General features: G+C 57.8%; 1 protein-coding gene and 1 long non-coding RNA gene across 5 annotated transcripts in view; one reads left to right on the forward strand and one right to left on the reverse strand.

The window, feature by feature from the left end:
* Positions 1-2709: 2709 nt before the first annotated feature.
* LOC144310246 (uncharacterized) lies at positions 2710-3931 on the reverse strand. Its single transcript, XR_013375954.1, has 2 exons — positions 3713-3931; positions 2710-3418 (listed from the first exon to the last, which is right to left on the reverse strand). It is a non-coding gene; the product is annotated as an uncharacterized LOC144310246 (long non-coding RNA).
* The window catches only part of OSGIN1 (oxidative stress induced growth inhibitor 1), a 33784-nt gene continuing 12386 nt past the window's right edge, over positions 3503-24900 (forward strand). For 2 of the 4 annotated variants that reach the window (XM_077891003.1, XM_077891005.1), the window contains exon 1: positions 23499-23601. In XM_077891003.1, coding sequence (XP_077747129.1) covers positions 23545-23601 — 57 coding nt within the window. In that variant the 5' untranslated portion in view covers positions 23499-23544. Of the gene's footprint in view, positions 4031-23498; positions 23602-24900 lie in introns of those variants that run through there. The other 2 variants (XM_077891002.1, XM_077891004.1) reach the window with 2 other exon arrangements.

Here is a 24900-nt window from a genome sequence, read left to right on the forward strand (position 1 = left end):
CCAGTAAGGCCTGGTGCTATCATGGCCAGCTGCTCCAGTCCAAGGGATCCCAAGGGCTGGGCAAATGGGGAGCACGGTTCCGGCTGGGTTTGCCAACACTGTTGCCGAACAAACTCGATGAAATCATCATGAGAGAAGCCAATAACTCAAGAGATGAGGAATGTTATTTTGGGTGCCAGCCGCAGGGGGAGGTGGTGGGCTCAAGCCTTAGCAACTCACCTCTCCCCCTGCAAGATGGATAGCTAGGGTTTTATAGAGAGGTTGGGGGTGGTACGTGCAGAACAGGCAGGGAGCGTGAGGTCATGGGGTGGGGATGGGGGCGGGCGGGTGTGTTCAGCATGACCAAGGGCTTGCAAGGAGGTGCATGGGGTGTGGTCTTCTAGGCATTCTGTTGTTATCAGTGCTTTTCTGGCCAGGCTTGGCCCTCGGCCCTGGCTCTCCCCACAGCATCCTGCCCCAGGCACTGTGTGACACGGAGGCACAGCCCTCCCTCCCACTAGAACCAATGAGAACACGCTTCCTCCAAATCTAGTTCCTGCCCAGGAGCCGTAATCCCAGCTGCCCCTGCTGAGTGCCCTTCCCTGCAGGCGTGACCTGGGCCTTGGCTTGCCATGATTAACAGAGAAGACCCTGTGGCAGCCTGTGAAGGAGCGCCACTGCCCCCGTGTACCGCTGAAGATCCCAGGACAGCACCGCTGCACCACCGGAGACCTCTCTTTAAACACAGGGAAATTCCAGAGTCGTGCCTCTCCCGAGCCAGACGGTGTCCCCAGATCCCACCACCTGGCTGTGCAGGCAGGACTGCACCCTGCGCTCATGTCTCAGTGCGCTCTCCTGGGGCTGTGCGGCAGGTGGGACAGAAGGAGCAGGTCTGGAGCCCAGCGCAGTGCCTGCCACACAGCAAGCTCTTGGGAGATGCGGTGGCCCCTTGGATGGTGACAGGCCGTGGTTGGAGAGGCAAGGAGCCACTGTCATTGGAGGTCAGAGACACCTGCCAATGCTAAAACTGCTTCTGCACCTGGAAAGGCTGGGCCTGCATCTGCAGATTGTGGGCGCCGTCTGCCCCGTTTGCCACTAGATGGCAGTGTTGCCTCTTCCTTCCTGGGACTCGCGCTAGACCTAGGGGCTTAACCCTCGAGGGCCTTAAACCCGCACCCAGATCCCCCACAGCAAGCCTCCTGGCTCTCACAGGGCCGGAGGAACAACACTCAGGGCCACTGCCCGGCCCGGGGCCGCCCAGGCCTGCAGCTCTCTCAGTTTCCCCAAGGTGGCTCCACTGCAAGCCCTCGGGCCCGAGGCCGAATCAGAGCTCCCAGAGGACCCCCTCTCCAGTCCCTTAGGTGGGTCTCCACTCAGGCTGAGGACATGACTTCTGGGTTCAGGCACGGAGCCCAGATAGCTAATCCTGCTACACTGAGGAGCTGTGGCCCCAAACTACACTCATTTGGTGACCATCGTGACTTTTTATATCATTGCCATAAATAAGAACTTAGTATTTCCTGTCAACAAGTGGAAACGCAGAGCACAAAGAATACAATAGAAACAAGACAGTGTCCCTAAATCCTAGTTAGGTAGAGCCTTCCAGAGCTCCACGATGGTAGTTAGGTCCCTCTCCCTCCCTCCCCTCCCAAGAAAGACGTGAGTCCGTGCCAGGGAGGATTACAGGTAGACCAGGCACCGTGCAGACTTACGGATGTTCTTAGGGACTCAGTCCCCAAAAGTCTTTTGGAAGAACAAGAATTGGCAAAAGATTCAATGAGATCATTGCTCCGTCCAAGAGCCAGCATATTAGCACCCATCTCACACTTTGGGAAATGCTTTGAGGGATTTTGTCTCCAGACACACTAAGTGAACTTTTCCTTCAGGCTCATCTAAGGCAGGTTCTCCGGGTGTGTCCTTGAGAGCCTCGCATAAGTACAAAGACCAGAAGGAGAGCCACAGGCAGGAAGAGCTCAGAACCAGGCGTCCGGCCAGAGGAACTGCCCTCGGTGGCCAGGAGGCGGGCAGCTCCCCGGGGTGACCTGGTAACCAATGGCACGGTGGGGTTGGGCAACCGTCCGGGCTCTCTGCACCTTCCAGAGCTCCACAAATACTTCATTAAACTTTTTCTTGAAAAGCATGTTTCTAACTAACTGCCACAAAACCAGCCTATTCAGAAATGTGATGTATCAACCCCTAGCACATTGGAGCCACCAACCTGTCCACTTGTGGTACCAGGGACTCTTGGCTGCATTAAGCCCCGAGCAGACCCAAGCTGGCCCCAGATCTGCTGAGTTGAAGCACATGCTGGGAGAACAGTCGAAAACCAGTAATTTGCAGCTTTTATCTGCATGACTCAGCTCTCCCTCAGTACTGTGCCCCCACAGAAACCGGCCAGCTTGCCTAAACAAGCACCGGACACCCTAGGCCCCTTGTTCCCAATCTTTGTGATTTTCAAATCCATTTCATTGCTAAAAGTAAAGATTTCAGCCCCAGACCTCCGGATCACACAGCCAGGACCTTCCAGCGAGGCAGCTGATGGCTGACCTTCTGAAGAGGGGTTGTGAGGTTCTGGAACAGCAGGGGCCGTCAGTACCGGCCTCAGCCCCAGGTGGTAGGGGGGACCTCACGTATGCCAAGCACATGAGAGAGATCTATCAGCCGACACGAGGCACCTGTGTCCCTCCAAATGAAACCCCACTTTTGCAGCGACAGCAGCCGAGACCAGAGGAATGGTCCACATCTCTTGCTTTATGTCCTTGCATCCAAAGCCAGCGTGCTGGTGCTGCTGGCGGAGATTAGGTGACGGGGGAGACACATCATCTCCACTGTCAAGGCTTCCCTTCCAGCCGCCGGAGCCCGGGAGGTTCTTGCAGGACCCAGGATGGCTTCCTGCAGCGCCAGCCGGGTGTAGGAGCGACACGCGCATCCAGACGTCACTGTGACCATCACACACAAGCAAACCATAGCTTTACACAGGGGTCTTCTTCCATCTTGCCATTGCCAAGGACCACTGGCGGCCACGGAGGCTGGGACATGCTTTATTTGAACCCAGATGGGGTTCCCAATCCAGACATCACCCCTCCTGCGCTGTGTGGCCATTACTGAATTTACACGGAGTGAGTGTGTCCACTTTAATTTACTAGATGTAAGCTAGTAAAACGATTGTTTCATTTAAAGGCTTCTCGTACTGGCACTCCAAATGAGATTTCCCTGTGTATTAAAAGCCTCTGTGGCTGCCGAGGGAAAAGTTTTGGAAATGCTGGATGAGACGATGGATGGGCCCTCCCGAAAGGCAATGGCGAGCCCAGATTCTGCGTGGCCTCCTCCCTCTGCTGCCTGTGGGGCAGCTGCTCGCATGGTGGTGACACCCCTGGGTTCTGCTGGCTCCAGGGCCTCCTTTCAGGGTGAGCTAAGGCTCGCTTCTCTTTTTGCAGCTCTGTCCAGAAAGCTCCAGTAAGTAGAGGAAGACATCCGCCCCATCCCGGGCCCCGACAGCCACCCGTCAGAGATGCCCAGGATCCCCACAGGCCTGGTGACCTGGTCCGCTCCCACACCACAGATGAGGAGACAGAGTCTTCCAGAGGCTCAGACCTTGGCTCCAGGCCAAACCCTTGAGCAGGTGCGCACGTCGCAGTGCTGGGCTGACCACGGTGGCACCTGGCCCAGACCAGGGCGCTGAAGCATGCAACCACAGGGCCTCTTGCCCAGCTCCCTCTTGCTGGGGCCTCACCTTGGCAAGATGTGCCCACTTCCGTGGTGCCCCCGTGGAGGCAGCGGTGCTGTGGTAGAGGCCTGCAGAGGGAGGAGCTGGGCCAGGCAGGCCCCCGCTCTGAGGCTTCCCCCTCCTGACTCCCCAGCCAGCACAGGGCAGGACTTTGTGATGCGACAAACAGGACACCCTGGCCTCTTGTCCCCCTACCCTCCTGATGCTACATTCAAGTCAGGGGAGGGGGTGTCCCCCGAAGAAGGACCAGCTCCAGGGCGCCTGCCCCTCCCAGCCATCACTGGTCACCTGTCACCTTGCAGCACCCACCCTGTTGGTCACCAAGTAAGGAAGGGGCCCTTGGCAGGGAGGGGCAGGGCCTTCTCCAGGGAAGCCCTGGGGTCTGGTGTGGGGGCCTAGCCAGGCCAGAGAGGAGGAGGAGGCTCCAGAGAGGTGGCAGCTAGGCCCTCTGGCCCTCCAGGACTGGAGCAAGCATGTGGCCTGGGTGAACCCCAGCATAGCACCTGCTGTTGTACAGTCTTGGGAAAGCGCCGTGACTCCTGAGCCCCAGTCTCCCCAGCAGTAAAGTAGGCTAACTCTGGTCCTGCCCACACGGAGCTCCTCCATGGGAGGCCCTAGGACATACTTGCAGAAGATTCTTGGACCAAGACGTTGACCTTTGTCATCAGGTCCCATCCCAGCTAGGCGAGGGGACTCTGCTCGGGGCACCTACCCGTCCCAACTCCCAGCACCACGTCTTTCTCAAAGAGAGACCCTCACCAGCCACAGTGGGGCCAGGGAGAGAAGGTGGCCAGGAGCAGGTCACCCCTCAGGCCTCTGTCCTGGGTCTTTGTCCTCTCACCTTGGCTCTGTGTCAGGCAGCACAAGACAGGGCTTTGGTTTCCTGACTCAGAGTCTCTGAAATCAGGCCAGAGCCTGACGTATGGTGAGCGAGTCCCTCCTCCCTTCCCGAGACCGTGTGCTCCACCGTGTGAGCCTCAAATTCCACAGACGGACCCCAGATCTGGCAAGGACACTCTAGGCCCCGAACCCGCGTCTCCACCCACCCTACTGCCAGGAACTCTGGCCTGTTGGGGCTCCAGACAGTTCTTGAAGGTTCATGCCTGATTCTCATGCTTTCCCCGAGCTGGTGTTTCTGCCTAGCTAAGGCCATTCAAGACAGCCAGGGCACTGGCCCCCCTTCCTGCCAGCAAAGGCAGGCTGCAATTTGACCCCAGATCTCTCTGATCCTTCCTCCAGGACTCCTGGCGGCCCTTGGGAGTCAGCTCTGAAGACCCTGGGCCCCAGCTCCCACCCCAGACCCAAACCAGAGTCCCATGCAGGGGTCCCGCCCATCCACGTCTTCCAGTTCCACCCCAGAGAACACACAGCTGGGCTGGGCAGCGTCCAGACCTCAGTTAGCCTTGGCCTCTGCTGGCTGCTCCAGCCCTGCTCTACCCCAAATCTAAGCCTCTGCTCCCCCTGGGCCCTTAACTTGGTCAAGAGCCCCTTTTATGCCTTTTAGCTGCTCAGCCAAGATGGGGCTCTTCTGGTTTCTGACCCCAGCCCTGCCATTTACTGAGGGGCCAGGGGTAACCTTGGGAAGGTCATGTGCCTCGGTTTCCTTGTCTATAAAATCCTATAATTGCAGCTCCCTGGTGGGGAGGCTAAGGTGCCTTGTGACGTAATCCAGGTGCAACGCTGAGCTTTCTGGCCGGGTGAGTGATTTGTAAATGGTGCCACCCTCCCCGTCTCTGGCCTTGGGCGCTCTCCTTCCCATCTTTGAGAAGCAGCATTCACTCCGCTCATGCTGGGGTCGCTCCCCCAAGGTTGGGAGAGCATGGCTCCCGTTTTCCCATTTGAAGTGGCCCCCCAAGTCGACAGCATAGCTCGGGGGCTTGGAGGCCGTACCCACAGGCAGATGAGCCCGGCCACACTGCTCACTCCCCTTGCTCCCTGGCCTGTGGCATCTCTGTCTTGCGTAGACACGAAGCTAAGGAGGTGCTCCCAGGGGCCAACGGCCAGGTGCCCCAGAACCGCCTTCCCAACTCCCAGGACAGGGAGCAGGTATACAGCGGGGCAGGCGCCCAAAGCTCGGGAGGAGGGAACATGGTTCTGGACAAAATCGTCTCTCGGTCAGATGTCCACACACCTGCGGTCGCTTCTGTGTGAGTGTCCAGGGCCGTGGTAGCATATGACCACAAGTGGGGGTGCTTCAAGCCCCAGAAATCTATCCTCCCCCGATTCTGGCGGCCAGACCCCAAGATCATGGTGCGGGCAGGACCAGAGGTTCTGGGGGAGGACCCTCCTGCCTCTCCCAGCTCTGGGGACTCCCGGCGTCCCTGGCCTGTGGCTGTGCCCTCCAGTCTCTGCCTCCATGGTCCCGTGGCTTCCCGGCGTCTGTCACGGCTCCTCCTCTCTTACAAGGACACTTGTCTTGGGATTTAGAGCCCGTGCTAAATCCGTGGTGAACTACTCTCGAGATCCTTAACTGACAATATCTGCAAAGATCCTTTTTCCAAATACCGTCTCGCGTACATGTTCCTGGGGTTAGGACACGGGCATGTCTATTGGGGAGCTACCCTTCCGCCCCTGCCCCGGTCTCCTGCTCATCCACGATGGGATGGGTCTCAACGCTCACTCATAGAGAGAGTGTGGGGTTTGCATCGCAGCCGTTCACGTGGACTAGCTCACACTCTTAGACAACGATGCCTGTTGCCTCCTGCTGCTCCCCAAGCCACCTAATGAGATGGGGGTAGGGGAACTGACAGGGGGACATCCAGGTATCTGTGGCAGAAAGTCAAGCCCCACAGAGAGCACCCAGGCTGACCCCTCAGTTACAGATGAGAAACCTGAGGCCCCGGCTTTGCTCGGAAGCTCCCCTGCTCTTGCCCTCCACCCCGGCACCGCCACTTCCACGGACACCCGCTGACCATCACGGCAGCTCTAGCCTTGGCCCTTGGGGCCTTCTGTGTTCTGGAATCCCCACAGGGGCCGGTCCCTGCCCCATGAGTCCTCTGCCTCCCCCCAAGAGCCCCTCTCTGGTCTGTGCACCCTGAGCCCCTCTGGCCTCTGCCTTCACGGCCACCTGCTGCAGGCAACCTCCCGCTCGCCCAGCTTCCCCAGGCTGCTGCCTTTGGCTTTCGTCCTCCCCTCGCAGAAAACTCCTGATGGTTAGACAGGGCTGGAGGCTTCTGTGCCCATCCCTTCCCTCCCCCGCCGCACCCATCATCAGTTTTGCATTTGCCCTTTGCCGGCTCCCGTCCTCTGATTTCTGAGCCCCACCAGGAGCGGGCAGCATGATCTGTCCGCCGTGCTCCTGGCCCTTACCCACACAGAGCACCAGCCCCACACTGGCTGAATGAGTGGAATGTGACCTACCCCAGTTCCACGCCCACAGAGCGGCCAGCTCCAGCCTCCTGGCTCCCACCAGGGAGGGAAGCCACCACGCCTGCTCCCAGGGTGCCAGGGGCTTGAGGACACCCTGTAGGAGCTGACCTCTCTGATGCTGTGTCTCCAGGAACAGGAAGGTCAGGCCCAGAGGAAGGAGCCCAGGAGAGTGCTATCTTGGCGGTCTCTTGCTTAAGGAACACCCATAGGCTCAACTTAGGTAATGATATTTGTGGAGCACCTGCTATATGCCAGGCCCTCTAGTAGGCTGGAGATGCACCAGGAAACAGAACAGAAAACACCCTGCCTTCTGGGAACTTGCAGCCCAGTGTGGGGATCCAGATAAACAAATGAACAAGTAAGTGTGTAGTACATGAAGTGGTGGTGAGGGCCGTACGGAGACACACAGCTGGATAAGGAGGGTGGGAGTTACTATCTTATACAGTGTTCCTGCCTCACTGAGAAGACGTTTGAGCAGAGACCTGAATGAATTGAGAGAACAAGTCACGTGGACCTCTGAGGGAAGAGCATTCTCGGCCCAGGGAATGGCAAATGCAAAGGCCCTACAGAGGAAGTGTGTCAAAAGCAGCAAGGAGCCCAGAGGGCAGAGGGGTGGGAGAGGAGGTCAGACAGGTGAGGGGCAGGTCAGAGAGGACTGGTTTAGGCCCCTGGTGAGAGGGAAGTCATCCGAGGGCTAGGGACACCATCTGGCTTCGCGTGGTGTGGTCATCCCAGCAGCTGGGTGGAGGGTGGGCTGTGGTCAGAGCAAGACCAGGCCCTGTTCAGTTAGGACGCTGTGCCGCGGTCCAGGGCAGGGACTAGGCGGCTGCAGAGGTCATGCGAGGTGGCCAAACTCCCGATGGGTTTGCAGGTAGTGCGGGCGGGGTCTGCTGAGTCAAGGCTGAGTCGCCAGCGGGAAGGAGGAGCAGCTCTGGGGAGCGGGAGGGCAGCGCGGGCGGCGAGCAGTCCAGGGCCCCACGGGGAGCGGAGGCCGGGGCGCTGTGGCCTCCGAGTCTCCCTTCCCCATCTGGCCGCACCGTCCCTCTGCCCATCACTGCCCGCCCTTCTGGTCCCCGCCAGAGCCTGCGGATCACACAGAGGGACCTCAGCTCCTTCCCACCTGGCAGGAGGCGGCAGGCCTGCCGGGGCACACGCAGCCTGCAGGGGTGGGCAGGCACGCCAAATCCTCTTTCCAGGGATGTGGTCACAGTGGTAGAGACACAGAAGCTCCCAATTAGGGGCCTGGACAGGATCCAGAAGCCCTGGGCCTCTGCCAGCTGCAGACTCTTCCAAATCCGGGTGTGTGCACAGGGAGAGGTGGGAGGGAGCGGTCAGGATGGAAAAGACCCAGAACCCCAAGCCCAGCCGGTTGACCTGGTTTCTAGGCTGGGCTCTGTCTCCCGGGCTCCTCCGTGGAGGGGGAGGGGGGGCGGGCGGAGGGTGGTGGCCAAGATCTCTGCAGAGCTTACCACATGCCAGGCCCTATTCTCCACACTTTGCGCCCTTTCCAATCCTGTGCGATGGTCACCCTTTTTATGCCCATTTTACCCATGAGGGAACTGAGGCCTGGAGCCATTAGGTCACTTGCCCCAGGTCACACCATTGGCAAGCAGCCCCTGAGGCATGTTCCTCACCATGCTGCCCCCCAAAGCCCCATGTGGCGGGCCTCTGCCCACCTCTCCAACACCCCCCATCTCCCAGCCCCAGAGCTCAGTACCCCCAGTCCCACTGCTCACACACACCAGACCTTGCTGCCCTCTACTGAGAATGCTCTTCCTGTGGCTGGCTCTCCATAAGCTCTTCAGGTCTCCAGGAAATGCCACTTCTCCAGAGACATTCCCTGACGACCCACCCTTCCCCTCAAATCCGGACCTCTTATGCTCCTCTGATACCTCCTTCTTTCAGGAAAGCCCTCCCAGTGTTGTAATACAATGGTGAGCACCGAGAGCAAGGCCCTCCCTGTGCCCTCACCCAAGGGACAGAGCCCCGCCACCAGCTTTCACCCCCAGGGTCATCCTGAGCCCTCACCTCTCTCCTGCCTCTTAAATACACATGAACTCCTTGAACGGTGCCTCAAGCTAGCTGTCCCCCAACGTGGTTGGAAGAACTGGCCTCTCTCGGCCTCTCCCCACACCCTCCCTGCCCCCCTCCATCCTCAGGGAGCCTCTCCCGGAGTGAGCAACCTGCAGGGCAGTAGAGAAACCAGAGTGGCTTCAAAGACAAGCCCGAAATTGAAGACCTGAGGGCAGGTGACACACAGGGAGCCACTGCTCCAAGGGGTGCCTGCCACCTCTCTGTCTCTCTGGAGAGCAGGCCAAGGGGAGGCCCCGGAGGGCCCTGGAGGGACGCCTTGGCCCTGGTCGGCTGCCGGGGGTGGAGGGGGGCAAGCTCGAGGTCTGGGGACCCAGGCGGTGGGGAGGCGTCTGTGGAACTCCACAAGCACTTGTGTACTTACGTTGGGATTTTACCTACGTATTGACCAGGTGTACGTGAAAATAGCACAGCACTCAAAGTGCACATGGGTGTAGGAGGAGCCGTGGGGCCCAGCCCCCAGGTCCCCAGCCCTGGGAGAGAGCCGCCTGTCCTCCTGGCACGTCCCCCCCACACCCTTCCTTCTTCCCCTCAGGCCCCTGCCCTGCACTCTCCCTTTCTTCTGTCTTGCACAAATGGGAGCCGACTCCAGCACCTCCTGGGACCCCGTTCTCACTCGCCACCCCGGGCACCTTTCATGTAGTTCCATAAAGAATGCCTGCAAAATACTCCATCGTAAGCATGTGCCAGAACCTATTTAACGAGTCTCTTAATGACTGGCACTTGGGTTGCGTCCCGTTTTCGGCTCTTCTCAACAATGCTGTAATGAATAGCTCTAGACAGACATCATTTCGGATGGGTGCTAGTCTGTCTCTAAGACAAATATCTCCCAAGGGACTGCCAGGCCCGCTGCCATGTGCATTGTTCTGGACAAACCGGGCATTCCAATGGCCACACCCACCTGCCGCGGGAGTGGCGGGGAGATGCAGGCCCTCTTCTAGAGCGCCTCTCTGTCCTAGGAAAGGACGTGCCCCCAGGGGCTTCTAGCTTCTGGTCTCGGAATCATTCCTTCCAATGATATTTTATGCAGAAGGTTGAGAAGCAAAAGAAAGAGTAGGGGTTTAGGCTGGGGTGCAAGCAGTGGGGAGCAGCTGCTCTATTGTCTGCCATTCCCACGACGCCCTTTGGGGGAGCTGGGAAGGGAACAAGAGGTATTGGTGTACCCCGGGGATGGCAAAGCAAGAAGCCAGTTCTGTCCCCTGGGGCCAAAGGGACAAGCAGGGAGAGTGTGACCGGAGCTGAGGGAGACCAGAGAGAGGAATCAGAGGGCTGAGGCCTAGCGCAGAGGCTTCTCCAGGCGGCCACGAGGGAGGCAGTGTCACCTGGCCACTGCTGCGCCCAGAGCGGCTCGTGCCCATTTACTTGAAGAGACGATCCTTAAATTTTCAGGAATTCTGTGAGCCAGTTGGTGAACACACTCTTGATTAAAAATGATATAAACTTACAATTAATGAGTCAAATTCAAAACAATGATAATCCGTCCTCAGAACTCCTCACTTTCTGATGATCTTGCTGCATTTTTTTTTGTCATTTATTCATGAGAGACACAGAGAGGGAGGCAGAGACACAGGCAGAGGGAGAAGCAGGCTCCCCAAGAGCAAGGAGCATGATGTGGGACTCGATCCCAGAACCACGACCTGAGCCCAAGGCAGATGCTCAACCACTGAGCCACCCAGGTGCCCTAATCTTGCTGCATTTTGCGACAAGCTGTGGTCCTGAGGTCATCCACATCCACCTGTCTGTGCGGGGGCTGGACTCCCGTCCGCCTCTCCCCAGCTCAGCCTGCAGAGCACCAGCCACGGTAGCTTGGGACTGACCTGGTGGCAATAGCGACACCACAGAATGTGGCCAACACTGCACTCGAGGGCTTTCCCTTGTGCTCCCTGAGGCGGGCTGTTCAACATCTGCCTGCCTCCACCCCGCCCACTCCTCTCCCCTCTGCCCTCTGCCCTCCTGCCCCTGCCTTCCATTGATGGAACAGCTGCTCAGGGCACCGGGCTCCCGGGGCTCAGAGCAGGACAGGGAAGGTAGGGAACAGATGTGGGAGAAGCCGATGGAGAACAGTTGGCAGGGACGCCTGGGTGGCTCAGCGGTTGAGGGTCTGCTTTTGGCTCAGGGAGTGATCCCGGGGTCCCGGGATTGAGTCCCGACTCGAGCTCCCTGCATGGAGCCTGCTTCTCCCTCTGCCTGTGTCTCTGCCTCTGTGTGTGTGTGTGTGTGTGTGTGTGTGTGTGTGTGTGTGTGTATCATGAAAAAAATAAATAAAACCTTAAAAATAAAAGAAGAAAACAATTGGCATGCCGGGCCCCTCCCGTCGGGCGACAAAGGCACCTTGGGATCCCTGTCTCCCTCCGTGTGGGGTGGATGTTTGTGCAGGGTCTCACCCTGCAGCTGGGATCGGGCCAGTCCACTGGGGAGACTCGGGCCACTGCTCTGATTACGTATCAGATGATGTCAGACCCGTGTACCAGAGCCCTTCCACCTTTCTGAGCGTAACGATAGCATCTTTTTACTCCAAGACAGCGGTGTTCCCATTCTGCCTGACTCATCACCAGCACACTGACACCGAAGCTGCCTCAGAACCCCTGGACGGTTTGTGGGAACACAGGCTGCCAGGCCCACCCCGCCGCCCCGAAGTTCTGACCCAGTGAGTGCGCCGTGGCCATGCAAAGAATGCATAATTTGGTCTTTCTCCCAGCCGCCTGGCCAGAGCTCCTCAAACCTTTGTAATTTTCTGACTGACAAATGTGCTTGGAGCATCTTTTATTGCAGATCATTGAACTTTGACCCCAGTGTGGACACACACGCTCTGGTCAGATCTTTCCTGGGTGACCCTGGGCAGCTCCAAGGGCAGCTTCAGGATGAGACCAGTCTCCAAAAAGGCCATGATTCAGCCCCACCCCTCATCCTCCTGGGAGGGGAGATGGAGCTCATGGTCCATCCTGCCTGAGTGATGAAGTGTCCATAAACGTCCCTACGGTATGGGGTTTGGAGGGTGTCCAGGCTGTGGGCATATCCATGTGCCAGGGGTTTGACACACCCCAGCTCTACAAGGACAGACGCTCCTGTGCCCGGGACCCTCCCAGAGTTCACCCTGTGTATCTCTTCATCTGGCTGTTCATCTGTGTCCACAGTAGCCTTTGTAATGAATCACCAATCCTAAGTAAACCGTTAATCTGGATCCTGTGAGCTGCTCTAGCAAGTTGGTGAACCTGAGGAAGGGGTCATGGGAACCTCTTATTGTAGCCAAGTCAGAGTGTGGGTAACTGGGGGCCCCAGCCCCTGCGATTGATGTGTGCCATCAGGGCATCTGTGGGGCTGAGCTCTTAAGCTGCAGGGTCTATGCCAGCTCTAGTTGGTGGTGGAACTATGGGACACCCAGCTGGCGGATGAGAATCAGTCAGTGTGGGAAACACCCACACATCTGCTGTCAGAAATACCAGGGGTTTGAAATAAAGGAAAGAAACTGTTTTCCTCGACAGTGAGTCTGAGATGGGACCTGAGGATTTCCTGAACTCTCACGAGCTGATGCCTGACAACGCACTGCCCCGAGTGGGCCAACCCGTAAGGCTCCTGCCCCACAAATACAAAGCCTCTCATTGCATTATCTCACTGAGCCCAGGCATGTGACCAGGTGGACCAAAGGGACCCGCACTGGCCAGGGTTTGCATTGATGGAAAGGCCAGGTGGCTGCAAAGAGGGGACCCAGCAAGGCCCAGGACACGGGGAGGTCTGCACAAAACACTCGGGATCCCTCTGTGAGTGGGGCCTGGCTCAGGAGGAAGAGGCCTTGCCTGCTCACGAACCAGCAACGAATCCAGGCAGCAAAGGCCCGCCTGGATTAACGAGAGAAGTGAGGAGTGGCAAGAGAAATGTCGATGGAGAGGGAAGTGATCATATAGGGGACAGAGACATGGGGCCACCAAGGCAGAGGGATTCAGGCTCTGGGGAGGAGGAGTCTGAGACAAGCAAAGGAAGGCAGAGACCAGAGAGAATGTTCTGTGTGATTCCTTTTATAGCAAGTTCAGGACAGGCAACGCAATCCTATAGGGAGAGAAATCAGACAGAGAGCTGGGCGTGCTCTACACCTTGGCCACGGTGACGGTCACACAGGCGACAGGCGTACACGTCTGCAGAACTTTGTCAAGCTGCACGCTTAGGCCATGTGTGAGCTTTATTGCTGCCTGCATGTCCACCCGGCCTCGGCCTGACCGATCCAGTTATTCCACGTGTACCGAGGCCTCCCACATGCGAGTTCCTAGCTTGGAGTGGAAGCCGCCATCCCCCACCACAAGGCAAATTCGGGGTGCTCAGGAGAGCTCAGGCTTATAGGGGGCAGGAGAATATGAGCCAAAGCTGCTGGCCAGGGTCTGGGGGACATCAGCAGGTCGTCAAGATGCACTAGTGAGATTTGAGAGGCCCAGGAGGCTGTCCCCAGGAGGGCAGTGGAGGAACGTGAGCTCCGGGCAGAAAGAACAGTTCGTCCAGGAGGACAGAAGTGACGTGTCTCCAGGGAACCATGAGCCTTTGGTCTGGCTGCCGTGTGCGGCTCGGGGTGGGAGAGAGCCGGAGACGCGGTCCAGGGAGATGAGCAGGGCTGCTGGGGGAGGGCCCTTGACTCCTAAGGGCAGAGGCCACCTTCAGAGCGCTGCAGGCCACCGGGTGTGTGACGGGGCTGGTGGGGACCAGCACAGTGGCGGCTGCAGAAGCCCAGACCAGGTGGGCACAGCTTCCGGAAAGCCACGTGTGGTTTCTAATACACTTGCATAGTCGCCCTCCCGATGACCCGCGGTTCCACTCTACTCCAAATAAACAAAAGCAGATGTCCACACGAAGGCTTGCCTGGGAACGGTCACAGTGAAAGCTGGAAATAGCCAGATGCCCAGGAAATGGATAAGCCAGCTGCGGTGTACGCAGACGGTGGAACTGTGCTCAGTAATAGAAAAGAAGGAACCACCGGCCCACACATCCATGCGAGAGAATCCCAGGGCCAGGAAGTGGGGCACAAGATCCAGACACAAGGGAGGACATTCTGTGGGATTCCATGGATGTCAAGATGAAGAGCAGGCAAGCCTAATGCATGAGGACAGAAGTCTGAAAGGAGGCTGACAGAGGGAGGGGCCCTGGGGAGGCTTCGGGGGGCACTGGGCATGTTTCCTGCGTTGACCTGGCCGGTGGTCACGGAGGCAGCACATGTGCAAACCTCGGTGTGCGCTGCAAATGTGTAGGTTATAATTTACACCTCGTTCTATAAAATAATGATAATGCAGGTGCACAGAGCTGCAGGGGGTCCGGGGTAAGGGACAGATGAGGGATGTGAAGGGCGAGGGCATAATAGGACTTTGTGTCCCATTGCTCTGGACCTTGGGGAGGAGGAGAGACCACACCCACAGGCCCTATGACCTTTCTTCCCACTGCACGCCTCACCCGCTGGCACTTTGACCTGCCTGTCAGCCACCCGCATCCCCACAACACACACGCACCATACATACACACACTCCCATGTGTATACACACAACACACTCCCACTCTGCCACGATCACACACACACACACACACACACACACACACACAGCATCCTGGAATCTGGCTGGTCCTGAATGGAGCTTCTTCCTAGGAACAGGAAGTGGCCATGACCTTGCTGCGGTCCTGGGACAGCTGCCACAGCCCCTGACACATGCTTACCCTCATCTTCCCAACCACCTTTTCATACTGCAGGCCTGATCCCGTCACCCTCTTCTGGGATCTTCCCTTTGCTCTCAGGGTGGAAAGACCAAACTCCTTCCGTGGTCACCAGGCCTACACGATCTGGCTCCTGTGGCTCTGACTCCTGTGAGCCACTGCTGCCCTTACCCAGGCACATTCAGTTTCTCAAAAGTCTCCTTCCAGCCTCAGGGCCTTTGCACCTGCTGCTGCCCTCATCTGCAAGGCTTTTCTCCCTGGTCAATCCTTACCCCTCTGTGCCCGGCCCAGTTGTCTGTCTCAAGACAGCTTTTCCTGACACCCCCAGATAAGTCCATTTGTGATAACATACCTATGCCCTTACCTCCCCACTGAGTCATCATCTCTTTGAAGAAAAGATCTGTGCCTTTCTCCCTCATTATATGTCCACTTCTCAGCACAGTGCCAAGCAATAAATTCCTATGGATTGAGTCACTGATGGGTGGGAGAGCTTTGAGCTCCCTCCCCGGAGGTCACAAACATTTGGAGGGAGAAACAACACATGAGCAGATTTCTGAGTTTCTTCACCCGGGAGATGGGGCGCTGGGCTCATGGGACAGCACCCTCTGAGCACAGACATCCTCGTGCCCCAGGATTCTGGGCCTCACCATGTGGGTGAAGGAAACGTCTAGGTGCTTGGTGGACCATAGAGATCTCAGAGCGAGGAGGGCACAAGAGCAGCTGCCTCCTGGCTGGTGACACAGCAGCTGCCCCCCTGATGAAATGGAGGGTGGAGGTCAGGGGTTCCAGAGAAGGAAGAAGGCCATGGCGGCCCGGACTCAGGTCTGCAGGTCCTGGCGGCCAGAGGTGGGCAGGCCCATCCTTGCACAGACTCATGAGGGGAGTAGAGCCAGGCCCAGCCTGATGGCTTTTTAGCCTCCCTGCCTTGAATTTCCACCATTCAAGCAGCATCGCCTCGGGTGCAGGAATGGTCCCGAGGTGAGGCTGGCTGGGGGTCTCTGCTCGTGCGGTAGATATCTCGGCAAATCTCCCCACCCCCAAACAGCCAGGCCGCTCCTCCACCTCCAACCAGGCACCAAGCACGCAGAGCCTCCGGGGCCCTGCCCAGACCTGACTGTGCCGGTTGGCAGCCCCCCAGTGCTGCAGAGGGCAGGCAGCAGGGGGGTCAGGTGGCGGGCTGCCCGGCATGCTGGGGAGAAGTCAGTCCAAGGGGCCTGGGGCCTGTCGGGTCCTGCTGGACACTGCCCTGTCAGCAAGGTGGGGCTCCCGTCTACTCACTCGGAGAGGTGCTTCCGTCCCAGCCACATCCCCCCACCCCCCGGCACTGGTGCCAGTGCCCACATCCCACTGTTGGACCAACCCATCCCATGTGCGGGTGAGGACCGATCCTGCCGTCGCCCTGCCCAGGCTGCTGGTCTGTGGGTGGTGAGCATGATGGTGGCGGTGGCGGCAATGGTGATGGTGATGGTGATGGACGTGGTGGTGACGAGGACCACCAGCCCGAAGCCAGCTGTGGTTCTGCTTGGTCTCGGGGTGGTATCAAAGGAGACTACATAGGTCTAAACTCCTCAGACCCCAATCACTCACCAAGAGGGCTGTGTGTTGAGCTCGGGGAGGAACCAGGCGCTGGGGTCACAGGCTGCCGGGCTCGGCCCCTCACCACCCCTCCGTCCGCTCGTCTGTGAATGTGCCTAATGAGGGTTCCCACCGAGCCCTGGCCCCAGGGTCCGGCTACGGTGGGCTGCGTGATGCTTTCATCATCCTCACAGTGGTCTCAGCCTTCCACTCTCCACCCGTGAGCCCACCCCACTTCTGTCCCCATCCCCGTCCCTCTGTCCCCGCCATCCCCCGCTGTCCCCATCACCGTCACCTTGGCCCCAAGGCAGGCAGGCCTCTACGCTGCGTTGTCAGATCCTCATGGCATCTGCCTGAGGTCTGAGGGGGCTCCAGAGCCGCAACCAAAGGGGGACGTCACCGGTCCCGTGAAGATGCGTCCTCTGAGCACCCCTGGGCTCCACCTCAGAGCAGGACAGCCTCCTCATGGGGTAGTCGGGGTGCAAGCATCTCAACAGGCTTATGGGAACAGGGGATGGCTCCATCCTGGCCTCCCCTCTCTCTTCCATGACCTCCTCTGATCCCCAGACTTTTGACGTCTCTTTGCCAACAGCACCCACACTTGCACCCCAGCCAAGACCCCTTAGCTCCCACACTCCAGCCTTCTGTGGCCAGCTGGGGAGGTCCACAGAGGTCCACCTCACATGGAATGACGGTGCCTAACCACCCGCTCCCAACCTCTCTCCTTCTCAGGCTTCTCAGCCCAGCAAATGGCCCGCCACCAGGAAAATACTCTTGGCGCCGCTCTGCCCTTGCTCACCGCCGTGGGGCGCTGCACACCACATTGGCAGCCTGAGTCAGCCTTGCTGGGGAGGGGGCTGGGAAGCCTTGCACTCACAGCTTAGGGACTGGCCTGCGTGCAGATAAGGGCCCTGCTTCCTGAGGGGTGGGTGCTTCCACGCTGAGCAGGACACCACTGCTTATTTTCTAGCGCGGATCTGTCACCAAGGCCCGCCCGTGCCGGCTCCGCAGTGGGTCAACACCCCATCCATCCTCCACCCACATGCCAGTACCTTGGTCTGAGGCACCTTCGGGTCTCACTGGACAGGCCCCCACTCTGCCCAGAGCCTCTGGGGGCTCCCCACCCCCTCCCTACCTTCAACCCCTCAAATACAGCAGCCCAGCTCCCACTCCGGGGGCTTCTCCTGGGAGCACCCTTGCCCTGCACTCCCTCACCTCCCTGCCCCGATTCTCTGAGTGGCCAAGTGCCACTTCTCCAGATGGAGTGCCGCAACACCCACTGCCCCTGAATTCCCTCCAAAGCCCTTGTTTCCCACTCCAGACACTGGGGCATGGAAGCGTTTGATGGCTGTTGTCTGGTCTGGTTCACGCACGAGGTGGACTCTGTCGATGAATAGAGCTCGTGTTCATAAAGCACTAGGTATGAGCCCAGTGCTCGGGGGCCCGGGAAATGCAAGCTCCAGTACCCCCACCTTAGTCTGAGCAGCAGGAATGGGGACAGCTACAGAGTTTTGCCCAGAACCAGAGGAAAGCAATGCAGGGCCTGGCGAGCAGAGTAGGGGGCCTGGAAGGGGGGCAGGGACCGGGCGAGGAGGCCTTTCTAGGTCAGCTAGAGGGGCCTGCCTCTGTCTGAGACCTGGGTGGGCCCCAGGGCAGTGGAGAGCCCCTGGAGGTGGTTCAGCAGGGGAGTACAGGCTCTTGTTTGCAATTTGTGAGCTTCTCAGAGGTTTTGCAGCCACGTGGGACCTCGGAAGGGAAAGGACAGGGCCCTGGCGCCCCAAAGTCCCCTTCTTAGGACTTCTGTGCTTCTGTGCACAAGCAGGGTTCCGGGAAGAATCGTGCAAAATGCTTTTGGGCTGTTCTCTCATCCTGTCCTGTCCCCAGGGAAGATCTGGTCACCTGACACTAAGTTAAATCCCTGAGGCCCTGACCCCACCTGCCCGAGAAGGCAAGGCCCCCAGGGTTTGTAAAACCTGATAACAGGGGCAAACATGGCTTTTTTTTTAGCAGCGTGTGGGCCAAAAGAAACAAAGACAGTGGTGCCCCTGCTCCCAGGGCCAAGGGGCAACAGCCACAGATGCCAAAGAGAAAGCAGCTCAGCAGCCCCGACCCGCTTCTGAACCCTGGCTCCAGGACCATACCCTGGGGCTAGGATGAGCCATGCACCCGCTAGAAGGGCCTGGAAGTTTGGCAGAGGGGCTGGTTAGACGTCCCTGCCAGCCTGGAGTCTACAGGGATCCCCCACACTGCAAGCACACCTGTCAGGGTGCCGAGGAGCTGGGGCTCACAGATTCGGCAGGACCCTCAGAGGTGGGGACAAGCAGGGGGCCCCTGGTGTCCTGAGGAATGAGGTGCACGCTAAAGCCTCAACCCCGGACCACAGGTTACTGATGGATTCCGAGCTAGTAGAGAGACAGGGGCAGGACCCTGGGGCCCAAGCCTGGGTTCACCAAGAGTAGTCCCGGCAGATGGCTGTCATGCTTTGCCTTGCTCCGTCTGCGGGCATAGAGAGAGCCTTTGCTGGAATTCTCGTCCTTTCCTTCACGAGTTCAAAAACCCAAGGGAATCCCCCTGGAAGCATGATAAAAATGCAGGTTGCAGGTTCCCCAATCTAGTGTGGCCCGGGCTTCTGCATTTCTAATAAGTTCCCAGGGGCTGCTGCTGCTGGTCTGGGGACCACATTTTCAGAATCCCCGCCCTCAGGGAAGTTTGTGGGGGACAGAGACACGGGCTGGGTGGCTGGAAAAGGAGCAGGCCAGAGCCACGTGCATGACTGCCCAGAATGAGAGTGGCTGAACTGGGGTACACAGAGGTGAGGGGTGTCCACCACCCCTTGAGGCCCCACAGCCTGGCTCAGGGAGCCAGGCAAATGGGCTCCCTGAGGGGACAGGTATCCTATGGTTAAAAAGACTGGGGCTCAGAGAAGCCAAGTAACCGACCCAAAGACCCATAGCTTGTAAGCTCCAGAGCTGACGCGCCACCCAGAGTCTCTGAGTCCACAGGCCCTGTTCACTCAGCCCTCTGCCAGCCGTGGAACCGTGTCTACGGGAGGGAAGGTCCCTACCGGGGTGCACAGAGCTCCGCCTTCAGCCTTGGCCAATTCACAGCTACCATCTAAGATTTAAATATCCAGAAGGCCTGCCAATCCTTCCATATGGTAGGAAGCATATGATATACAGAGGGCTCTATTCGCGCTCAGAAATGTTTTTAAGAGTCTATCAGGACGGTCTGAAAGCAACAAGACTCTTTAATTCATTCGGTCAATATTATCTGAGCCAGCGCTGGGTCCCAGGCCGTGCTAGACGCCTGCCCCGCAGTACAGCGGTGAACAAAACAGAAAGTCTTTGTCTCAAATGTTTTTTTTTTTAAGCTTTTATTTATTTATTCATGAGAGACACACAGAGAGGGGCAGGGACACAGGCAGAGGGAGAAGCAGGCTCCCTGCAAGGAGCCCGATGTGGGACTCGATCCTGGATCCCAAGATCATGCCCTGAGCCAAAGGCAGATGCTCAACCGCTTGTCTCAAATGTTTTCCTCATGCTGATTACCGCTGTTTGTGACACAAACGTAACGGAAACGAAATCCGTCTGAGATTCCTTGGCCTCGGCCCCCCGCCTCGCTGCGTCTGCTTGCCCACCCCGTTGGGTTCCTGCCCCCGGGGCCGCGGGGCGGGTGGGCACCACCTCAATTTCCAGCCGGCTTCTCCTGCTCCCATCATACCGAGCTTCCACGTCGCTTCTGACTCCCAATCCGCTCTTTCCAAAGGCTACAGAGTATTTCTGTCCGGGCTTTCGCCGCCCCTCGATGCCCCGCGGTCCGCAGCGGGCACAGAGGTCGCGCGCAGCCTCTGCCGGGGCTCTCGGTGCTGTGGCGGGGTCTCCCGGTTTAGCAGGGCTGATCCCCACGCGGGGGTTACCCCGGGACTGGAATGACTCGCGGTGTGGCTGTGCAGATGCGTGAGACGAAATGCCAAGGGGACAAATGTCAGGTCCTCCTCTGAGTTCAAAAGTCAGTGGCATAGAACCGAGTTGGGGAAACCGAGTCACGGTACATGAGCAAGGTGACAGTGAGGTTCGTCCAGTGGTTGAGTCGGTGGTGCTTTGGGGCTCCTGGTGAGACCGCCACCGGGGTCACCAGCTCTCCCCTGCAGTCCTGGTGATCTGGCTTTTCTGAAGATGTATTTCCATGCGATTGCCCAAAGACTGTGGCCCCCAAAGGTCAGGCCGCAGGCTGGGAGGGGCGCTAACATGCTGGGCCCCTCCACAGGCCAGGTGGTTTCCAGGCTCTGTTGATTCAGCTCATCCTCCAGCGGCCGCAGTGAGGCCTCTGGCCCCACTGGACATGCTAGTTGCAGCTAAAGCTCCCCAGGGGTCTGCTGCACCCCAGCCCAGCGAGGTCAGAATCTCTGGGACTGCAGATTCTGGCACCAGGCGATTCCCATGAGCCTCAGGGATGAGAAGCTGCTGGGCCGTCTGCATCCCACACACGAGGCAAGTCAAGCTCAGACGGCTTAAGTCACTTACCCAAAGCCACACAGCTCAGAGTGATGGAGCCAGAGTCCCCATTTGTCTGACTGCTGGGCTGGACCCACTCCACCCCAAACGTAGGGCAGGCACGTTCACTCTCTGGCTATAACTTACCCCCTAGTTTCTAAGGAGAGGAGGGGTGAATCAGGAAGCAGAGAATGTGGCTACAGGATGGGGCTGAGCACCCCTTGCAGACTCGCCCCTGGGGGCCGACTCCACACTGTGCCCGCGTGGCTCCTGACCTCCCCGCTTCTCTCCATGGGAAGAGGGGACCAGGCCTCCTCCAACTTTGACCTGAATTGTATCTGTGGTGACTCCCTGGGTCATGAACCCACACTGGGCCAGTCCCTGGAAGCTCACACCACTGTCCTAGGGCAGCCAGCATGGCTCTGCCACCAGAGTGTGAGTCCCTTCCGCCACCTGATTGGGAAGAGTGGCCTTGGGCAAGTCCCCCCACTTTCTTCATCTGCAAACTGAACTTGTTATTGAAAATATTTGCCTACCCCCTGGTTGTGGGGAGTCAGTGAGATAAGGTGGTGACAACCCTTTGTAAGTGGTGAAGGCAAATATTAGCTTTGGTGTCACGTGCCGGAAGGGCCCGGGCTCCTTGTGCCAGGGCACCTGGTCACAGTCCCACTGTACTGTGTGTGGTGACCTGGGGCTGCATTTTACCAGGACCTCGGCTTCCTCACCTGCAGAGTAGCACCGCACAGACTCTCCTCACTGGGCCAGCGCACAGATCAAATGCTCCAGTCCCCAAAAAGCTTTATGTGTGGGCACCTCAGAAAGAAGGTGGCCATGGGGGAAGTTAGGCCGTTCTAGTGAGTTCCCCAGGCCGTGCCTCCGTGCTCCAGGCAGGAATGAGACTTTGTTCCTTTGCTCGTTCATTGTCTGCCCTTTCCCTGGAAGCACCCAGACCCTGCAGTCCCAGCCCTGGGTTCAAGCCCCAGTTCTGCAGCTCATGTTGTGTGAGCTGAGGCTCAAGATTGGCCTCTCTGAGCCTTAGCTGTGTGTAAAGAACATTCCGTCTCCATTTGGTCTACAGCCTGGAGGTGTTCAGCCAGTGGCGATGCTATGGGAGCCACCACGAAGGAGGAAGGAAGAGAGGGGGTCCAGGAGCAGCCCCTGGGAATCGTCTTAGGATTTTTTGTAGGGAGAGAAAAATGGTTGTTTTGATATGGAGGCACACAGGATCCTTTCAATTCCAGGACCCCCAGGGAAGCACCCTGAGGCCACCATAGCCTCACTTCCACTGGTTCCTCAGCTCCCAAGCACCTGCAGGGAGTTTAGGGGAGCCTGGGGGGCCGGTGGAGGCTGCTGCATCCGAGTTCCTCTTTAGTGCGGGACCCCTCCCTCAGCTGTCACCGCCTTGCAAGTTCAGTGCCCCGATGGCCAAACTGGGCTCAGGAGGGACACACCTCTCCCAAAGCACCCTGCCCCGCTGCTTGCAATGTTCCAGGTGCCCTATCGGTGTCGTTTCCCAGGGACTGAGAGCGTTCCTGGAACACGGCGGGGCTTTCACTGCCGCTGCCGATCCGATCCGGGAATTGGCATGAGCAGTGAGCAGCAGGTGTCCACGTCCAGTGGAAGCTTAACCAGAGCCACATGTGGAAATTTCCCAGCCGCCACGTTAAATACATAAAAAAAAAAAAACCAGTAGAAATTAATTTTAATACCTTATTTAACCCAAGACGTCCAAAATATTTTCAGTTTGACACGTAATCCATATAAACATCATTATTCAGACGTCTTACCTTCCTTTTTAGGCACCAACTCCTCAAAATCTAGTGTATTTTTCACTTACAGCTAGATTTGCCAAATACCAGCTGCCCAGGTAACTGAATTTCAGATAAACAATGAAAAAAAAAGTGTGTGGTTTTGTTTTGCTTTTACTATAAGTATATCCTATGTATTGCATGGGACATATTTACACTCAAACTTCTTTCTCAGCTGAAATTCAGGGGCCTGTATGTGTCTGTAATTTTATCTGATACATCTTGCAACCCTAGTTTCAGCACTTCTGCATCCGGAGGCTTACCAGCCACCTTAACTCACGGTGGAAAAGGGGACAGGGCAGGTATGGAAGGATCAAGGCACCCAGGAGAGTCCGAGAGAGCCAGTCACCCAAAGTCAACCTGCAAACACCTGCCTGGTTCCTTCCTTCTCCAGGGCCCCCAGCCACCATCCCTTTGTTGCCTGTGACATATCTGTCTTTGTTTTGATCGAGCTTTTTGGAAGCAACTCAACACATTCTACTTCCCACCATCTCCTGGCTGAAAAACAGGTGACAGGGAAGAAAGTCCACATCTCCAGCCCCATGATTCTCTGTATCAGCAAATTTTCAGGATCCAGAAAAGGGGCCAGGGCCAACAGGAGTGGCAGGGCAGGTCTGGAGGGAGGACAGGCCAGACCCAGAGATGGGAGACCCAGGAGCCCACCTCCTTCTGGGGCTTTCCTCCCTGCACTCCGAGCCTCAGCCTCACCCTCAGTGTGGGCTGAGACACTCCAGGTGTGAGTCTCTGATTCTGAGTTGTCTCTCTCTGCCTCAGTTTACACATCCAAACACACTGGGAAGTTGCAGACCAAAACCCTGGGATGGGGAAGTGGACACAGCCAAGCGGCTGCTGGGGAAAGATGCAGCCTGCACAAGAGGTAGGTCACAGGGAAGCTGCCCTCCCCAGGCTGTCCCTGGGCTCCTGGCGTGCGGAGGGGGGCGGTGCATGTTCAGAGTGTCGGGAATGTTGGAAACAAGGCCACGGCTGGAATAGACAGAGGGCCAAAGAGGTAGGCCACAGCCAAGGTCACACAGTACGCCTCCAAGGGGCTAGACGCCAGCTGGGGAGCTGGGAACCAGAGCAGTGGGCTTCCCCACTGGGTCACATGCCCCCATAGGGCACTGCTCCCAGGACCCCAGGAGAAAAGGATGATGAATGCCAGTTTCCCCTGGGTAGGAGACAGCAAGGGGCCAGTGCCTGACCGGAACTCACCCAGCCCATAGGGCTGAGCCCGGAACCCCTCTCACCCAGCACACCACAGGCAGGCTGTGGCCCAGTCTGGCCCATCCCATGATTTGTGGGAGACCGGTACAACCGGAACACAAGCGGACACTTCATCCAACAATTAATAAGGAGGGGTTTTCTTTTATTTTTAAAGATTTTATTTATTTATTCATGAGAGACACAGAGAGAGGGAGAGACACAGGCAGAGGGAGAAGCAGGCTCCTTGAGGGGAGCCCAATGTGGGACTCGATCCCAGGACCCTGGGATCACGACCTGAGTCAAAGGCTCAACCACTGAGCCACCCAGGTGCCCCTTAATAAGGATTTTAAAATGGGGACAGCAGAGCATTAAACCGAGTGCAGGGCCCTTCTGAGAGTGGGTTGTGGACACAGAGCACATACCTATGAGTCTCCAAGGAGGAGAGCAGAGGCAGGAGAGAGGTGCAGGTGCCCACCTGGCCTGGTGCAGTCACCCTCCCAGCTTGTGTCCCCTAATCTCCTCCCTAAGCCCAGGGTCTCCCTCCTCAGCCTGGCTTTTCATGCTGCCCACCCATCCATGGGTTCACCCACCCTAACGCCTCCCTCCCTACACCAGGTCACCTCCCTCCCTCCCTCCTTCAGACTCTGCTCCCCACCTCCTGTCTATCTGTCTCTGAGGGTCCCAGCAGGACTCTGCATCCTCAGAGGTATCTTTCATTGGTGGGATGCCAAACCCTGTCCCTGAAAGAGCCCTACAGTCTAACCTGGCCCCTGACCTCCTCATCCTCCCTCCCACTTTCTGCACTCTGCATATCCCAGCCCCAGACCCCACACTAGGAGAGAGATTGCACAAACTCTCCAGGGCACCAAAAGCATCCCATAACCGAGACCCACGGTGTTGCGTTCCTGTGATATTTTTTGACAATCAAGAGTAATGCCAAAAATCCAAGATGAAGAAAATAGCAAAGTTTTAA

This window comes from Canis aureus, chromosome 3 (assembly GCF_053574225.1).
Source record: "Canis aureus isolate CA01 chromosome 3, VMU_Caureus_v.1.0, whole genome shotgun sequence".
In the NCBI taxonomy this organism is placed as follows: Eukaryota; Metazoa; Chordata; class Mammalia; order Carnivora; family Canidae; genus Canis; species Canis aureus.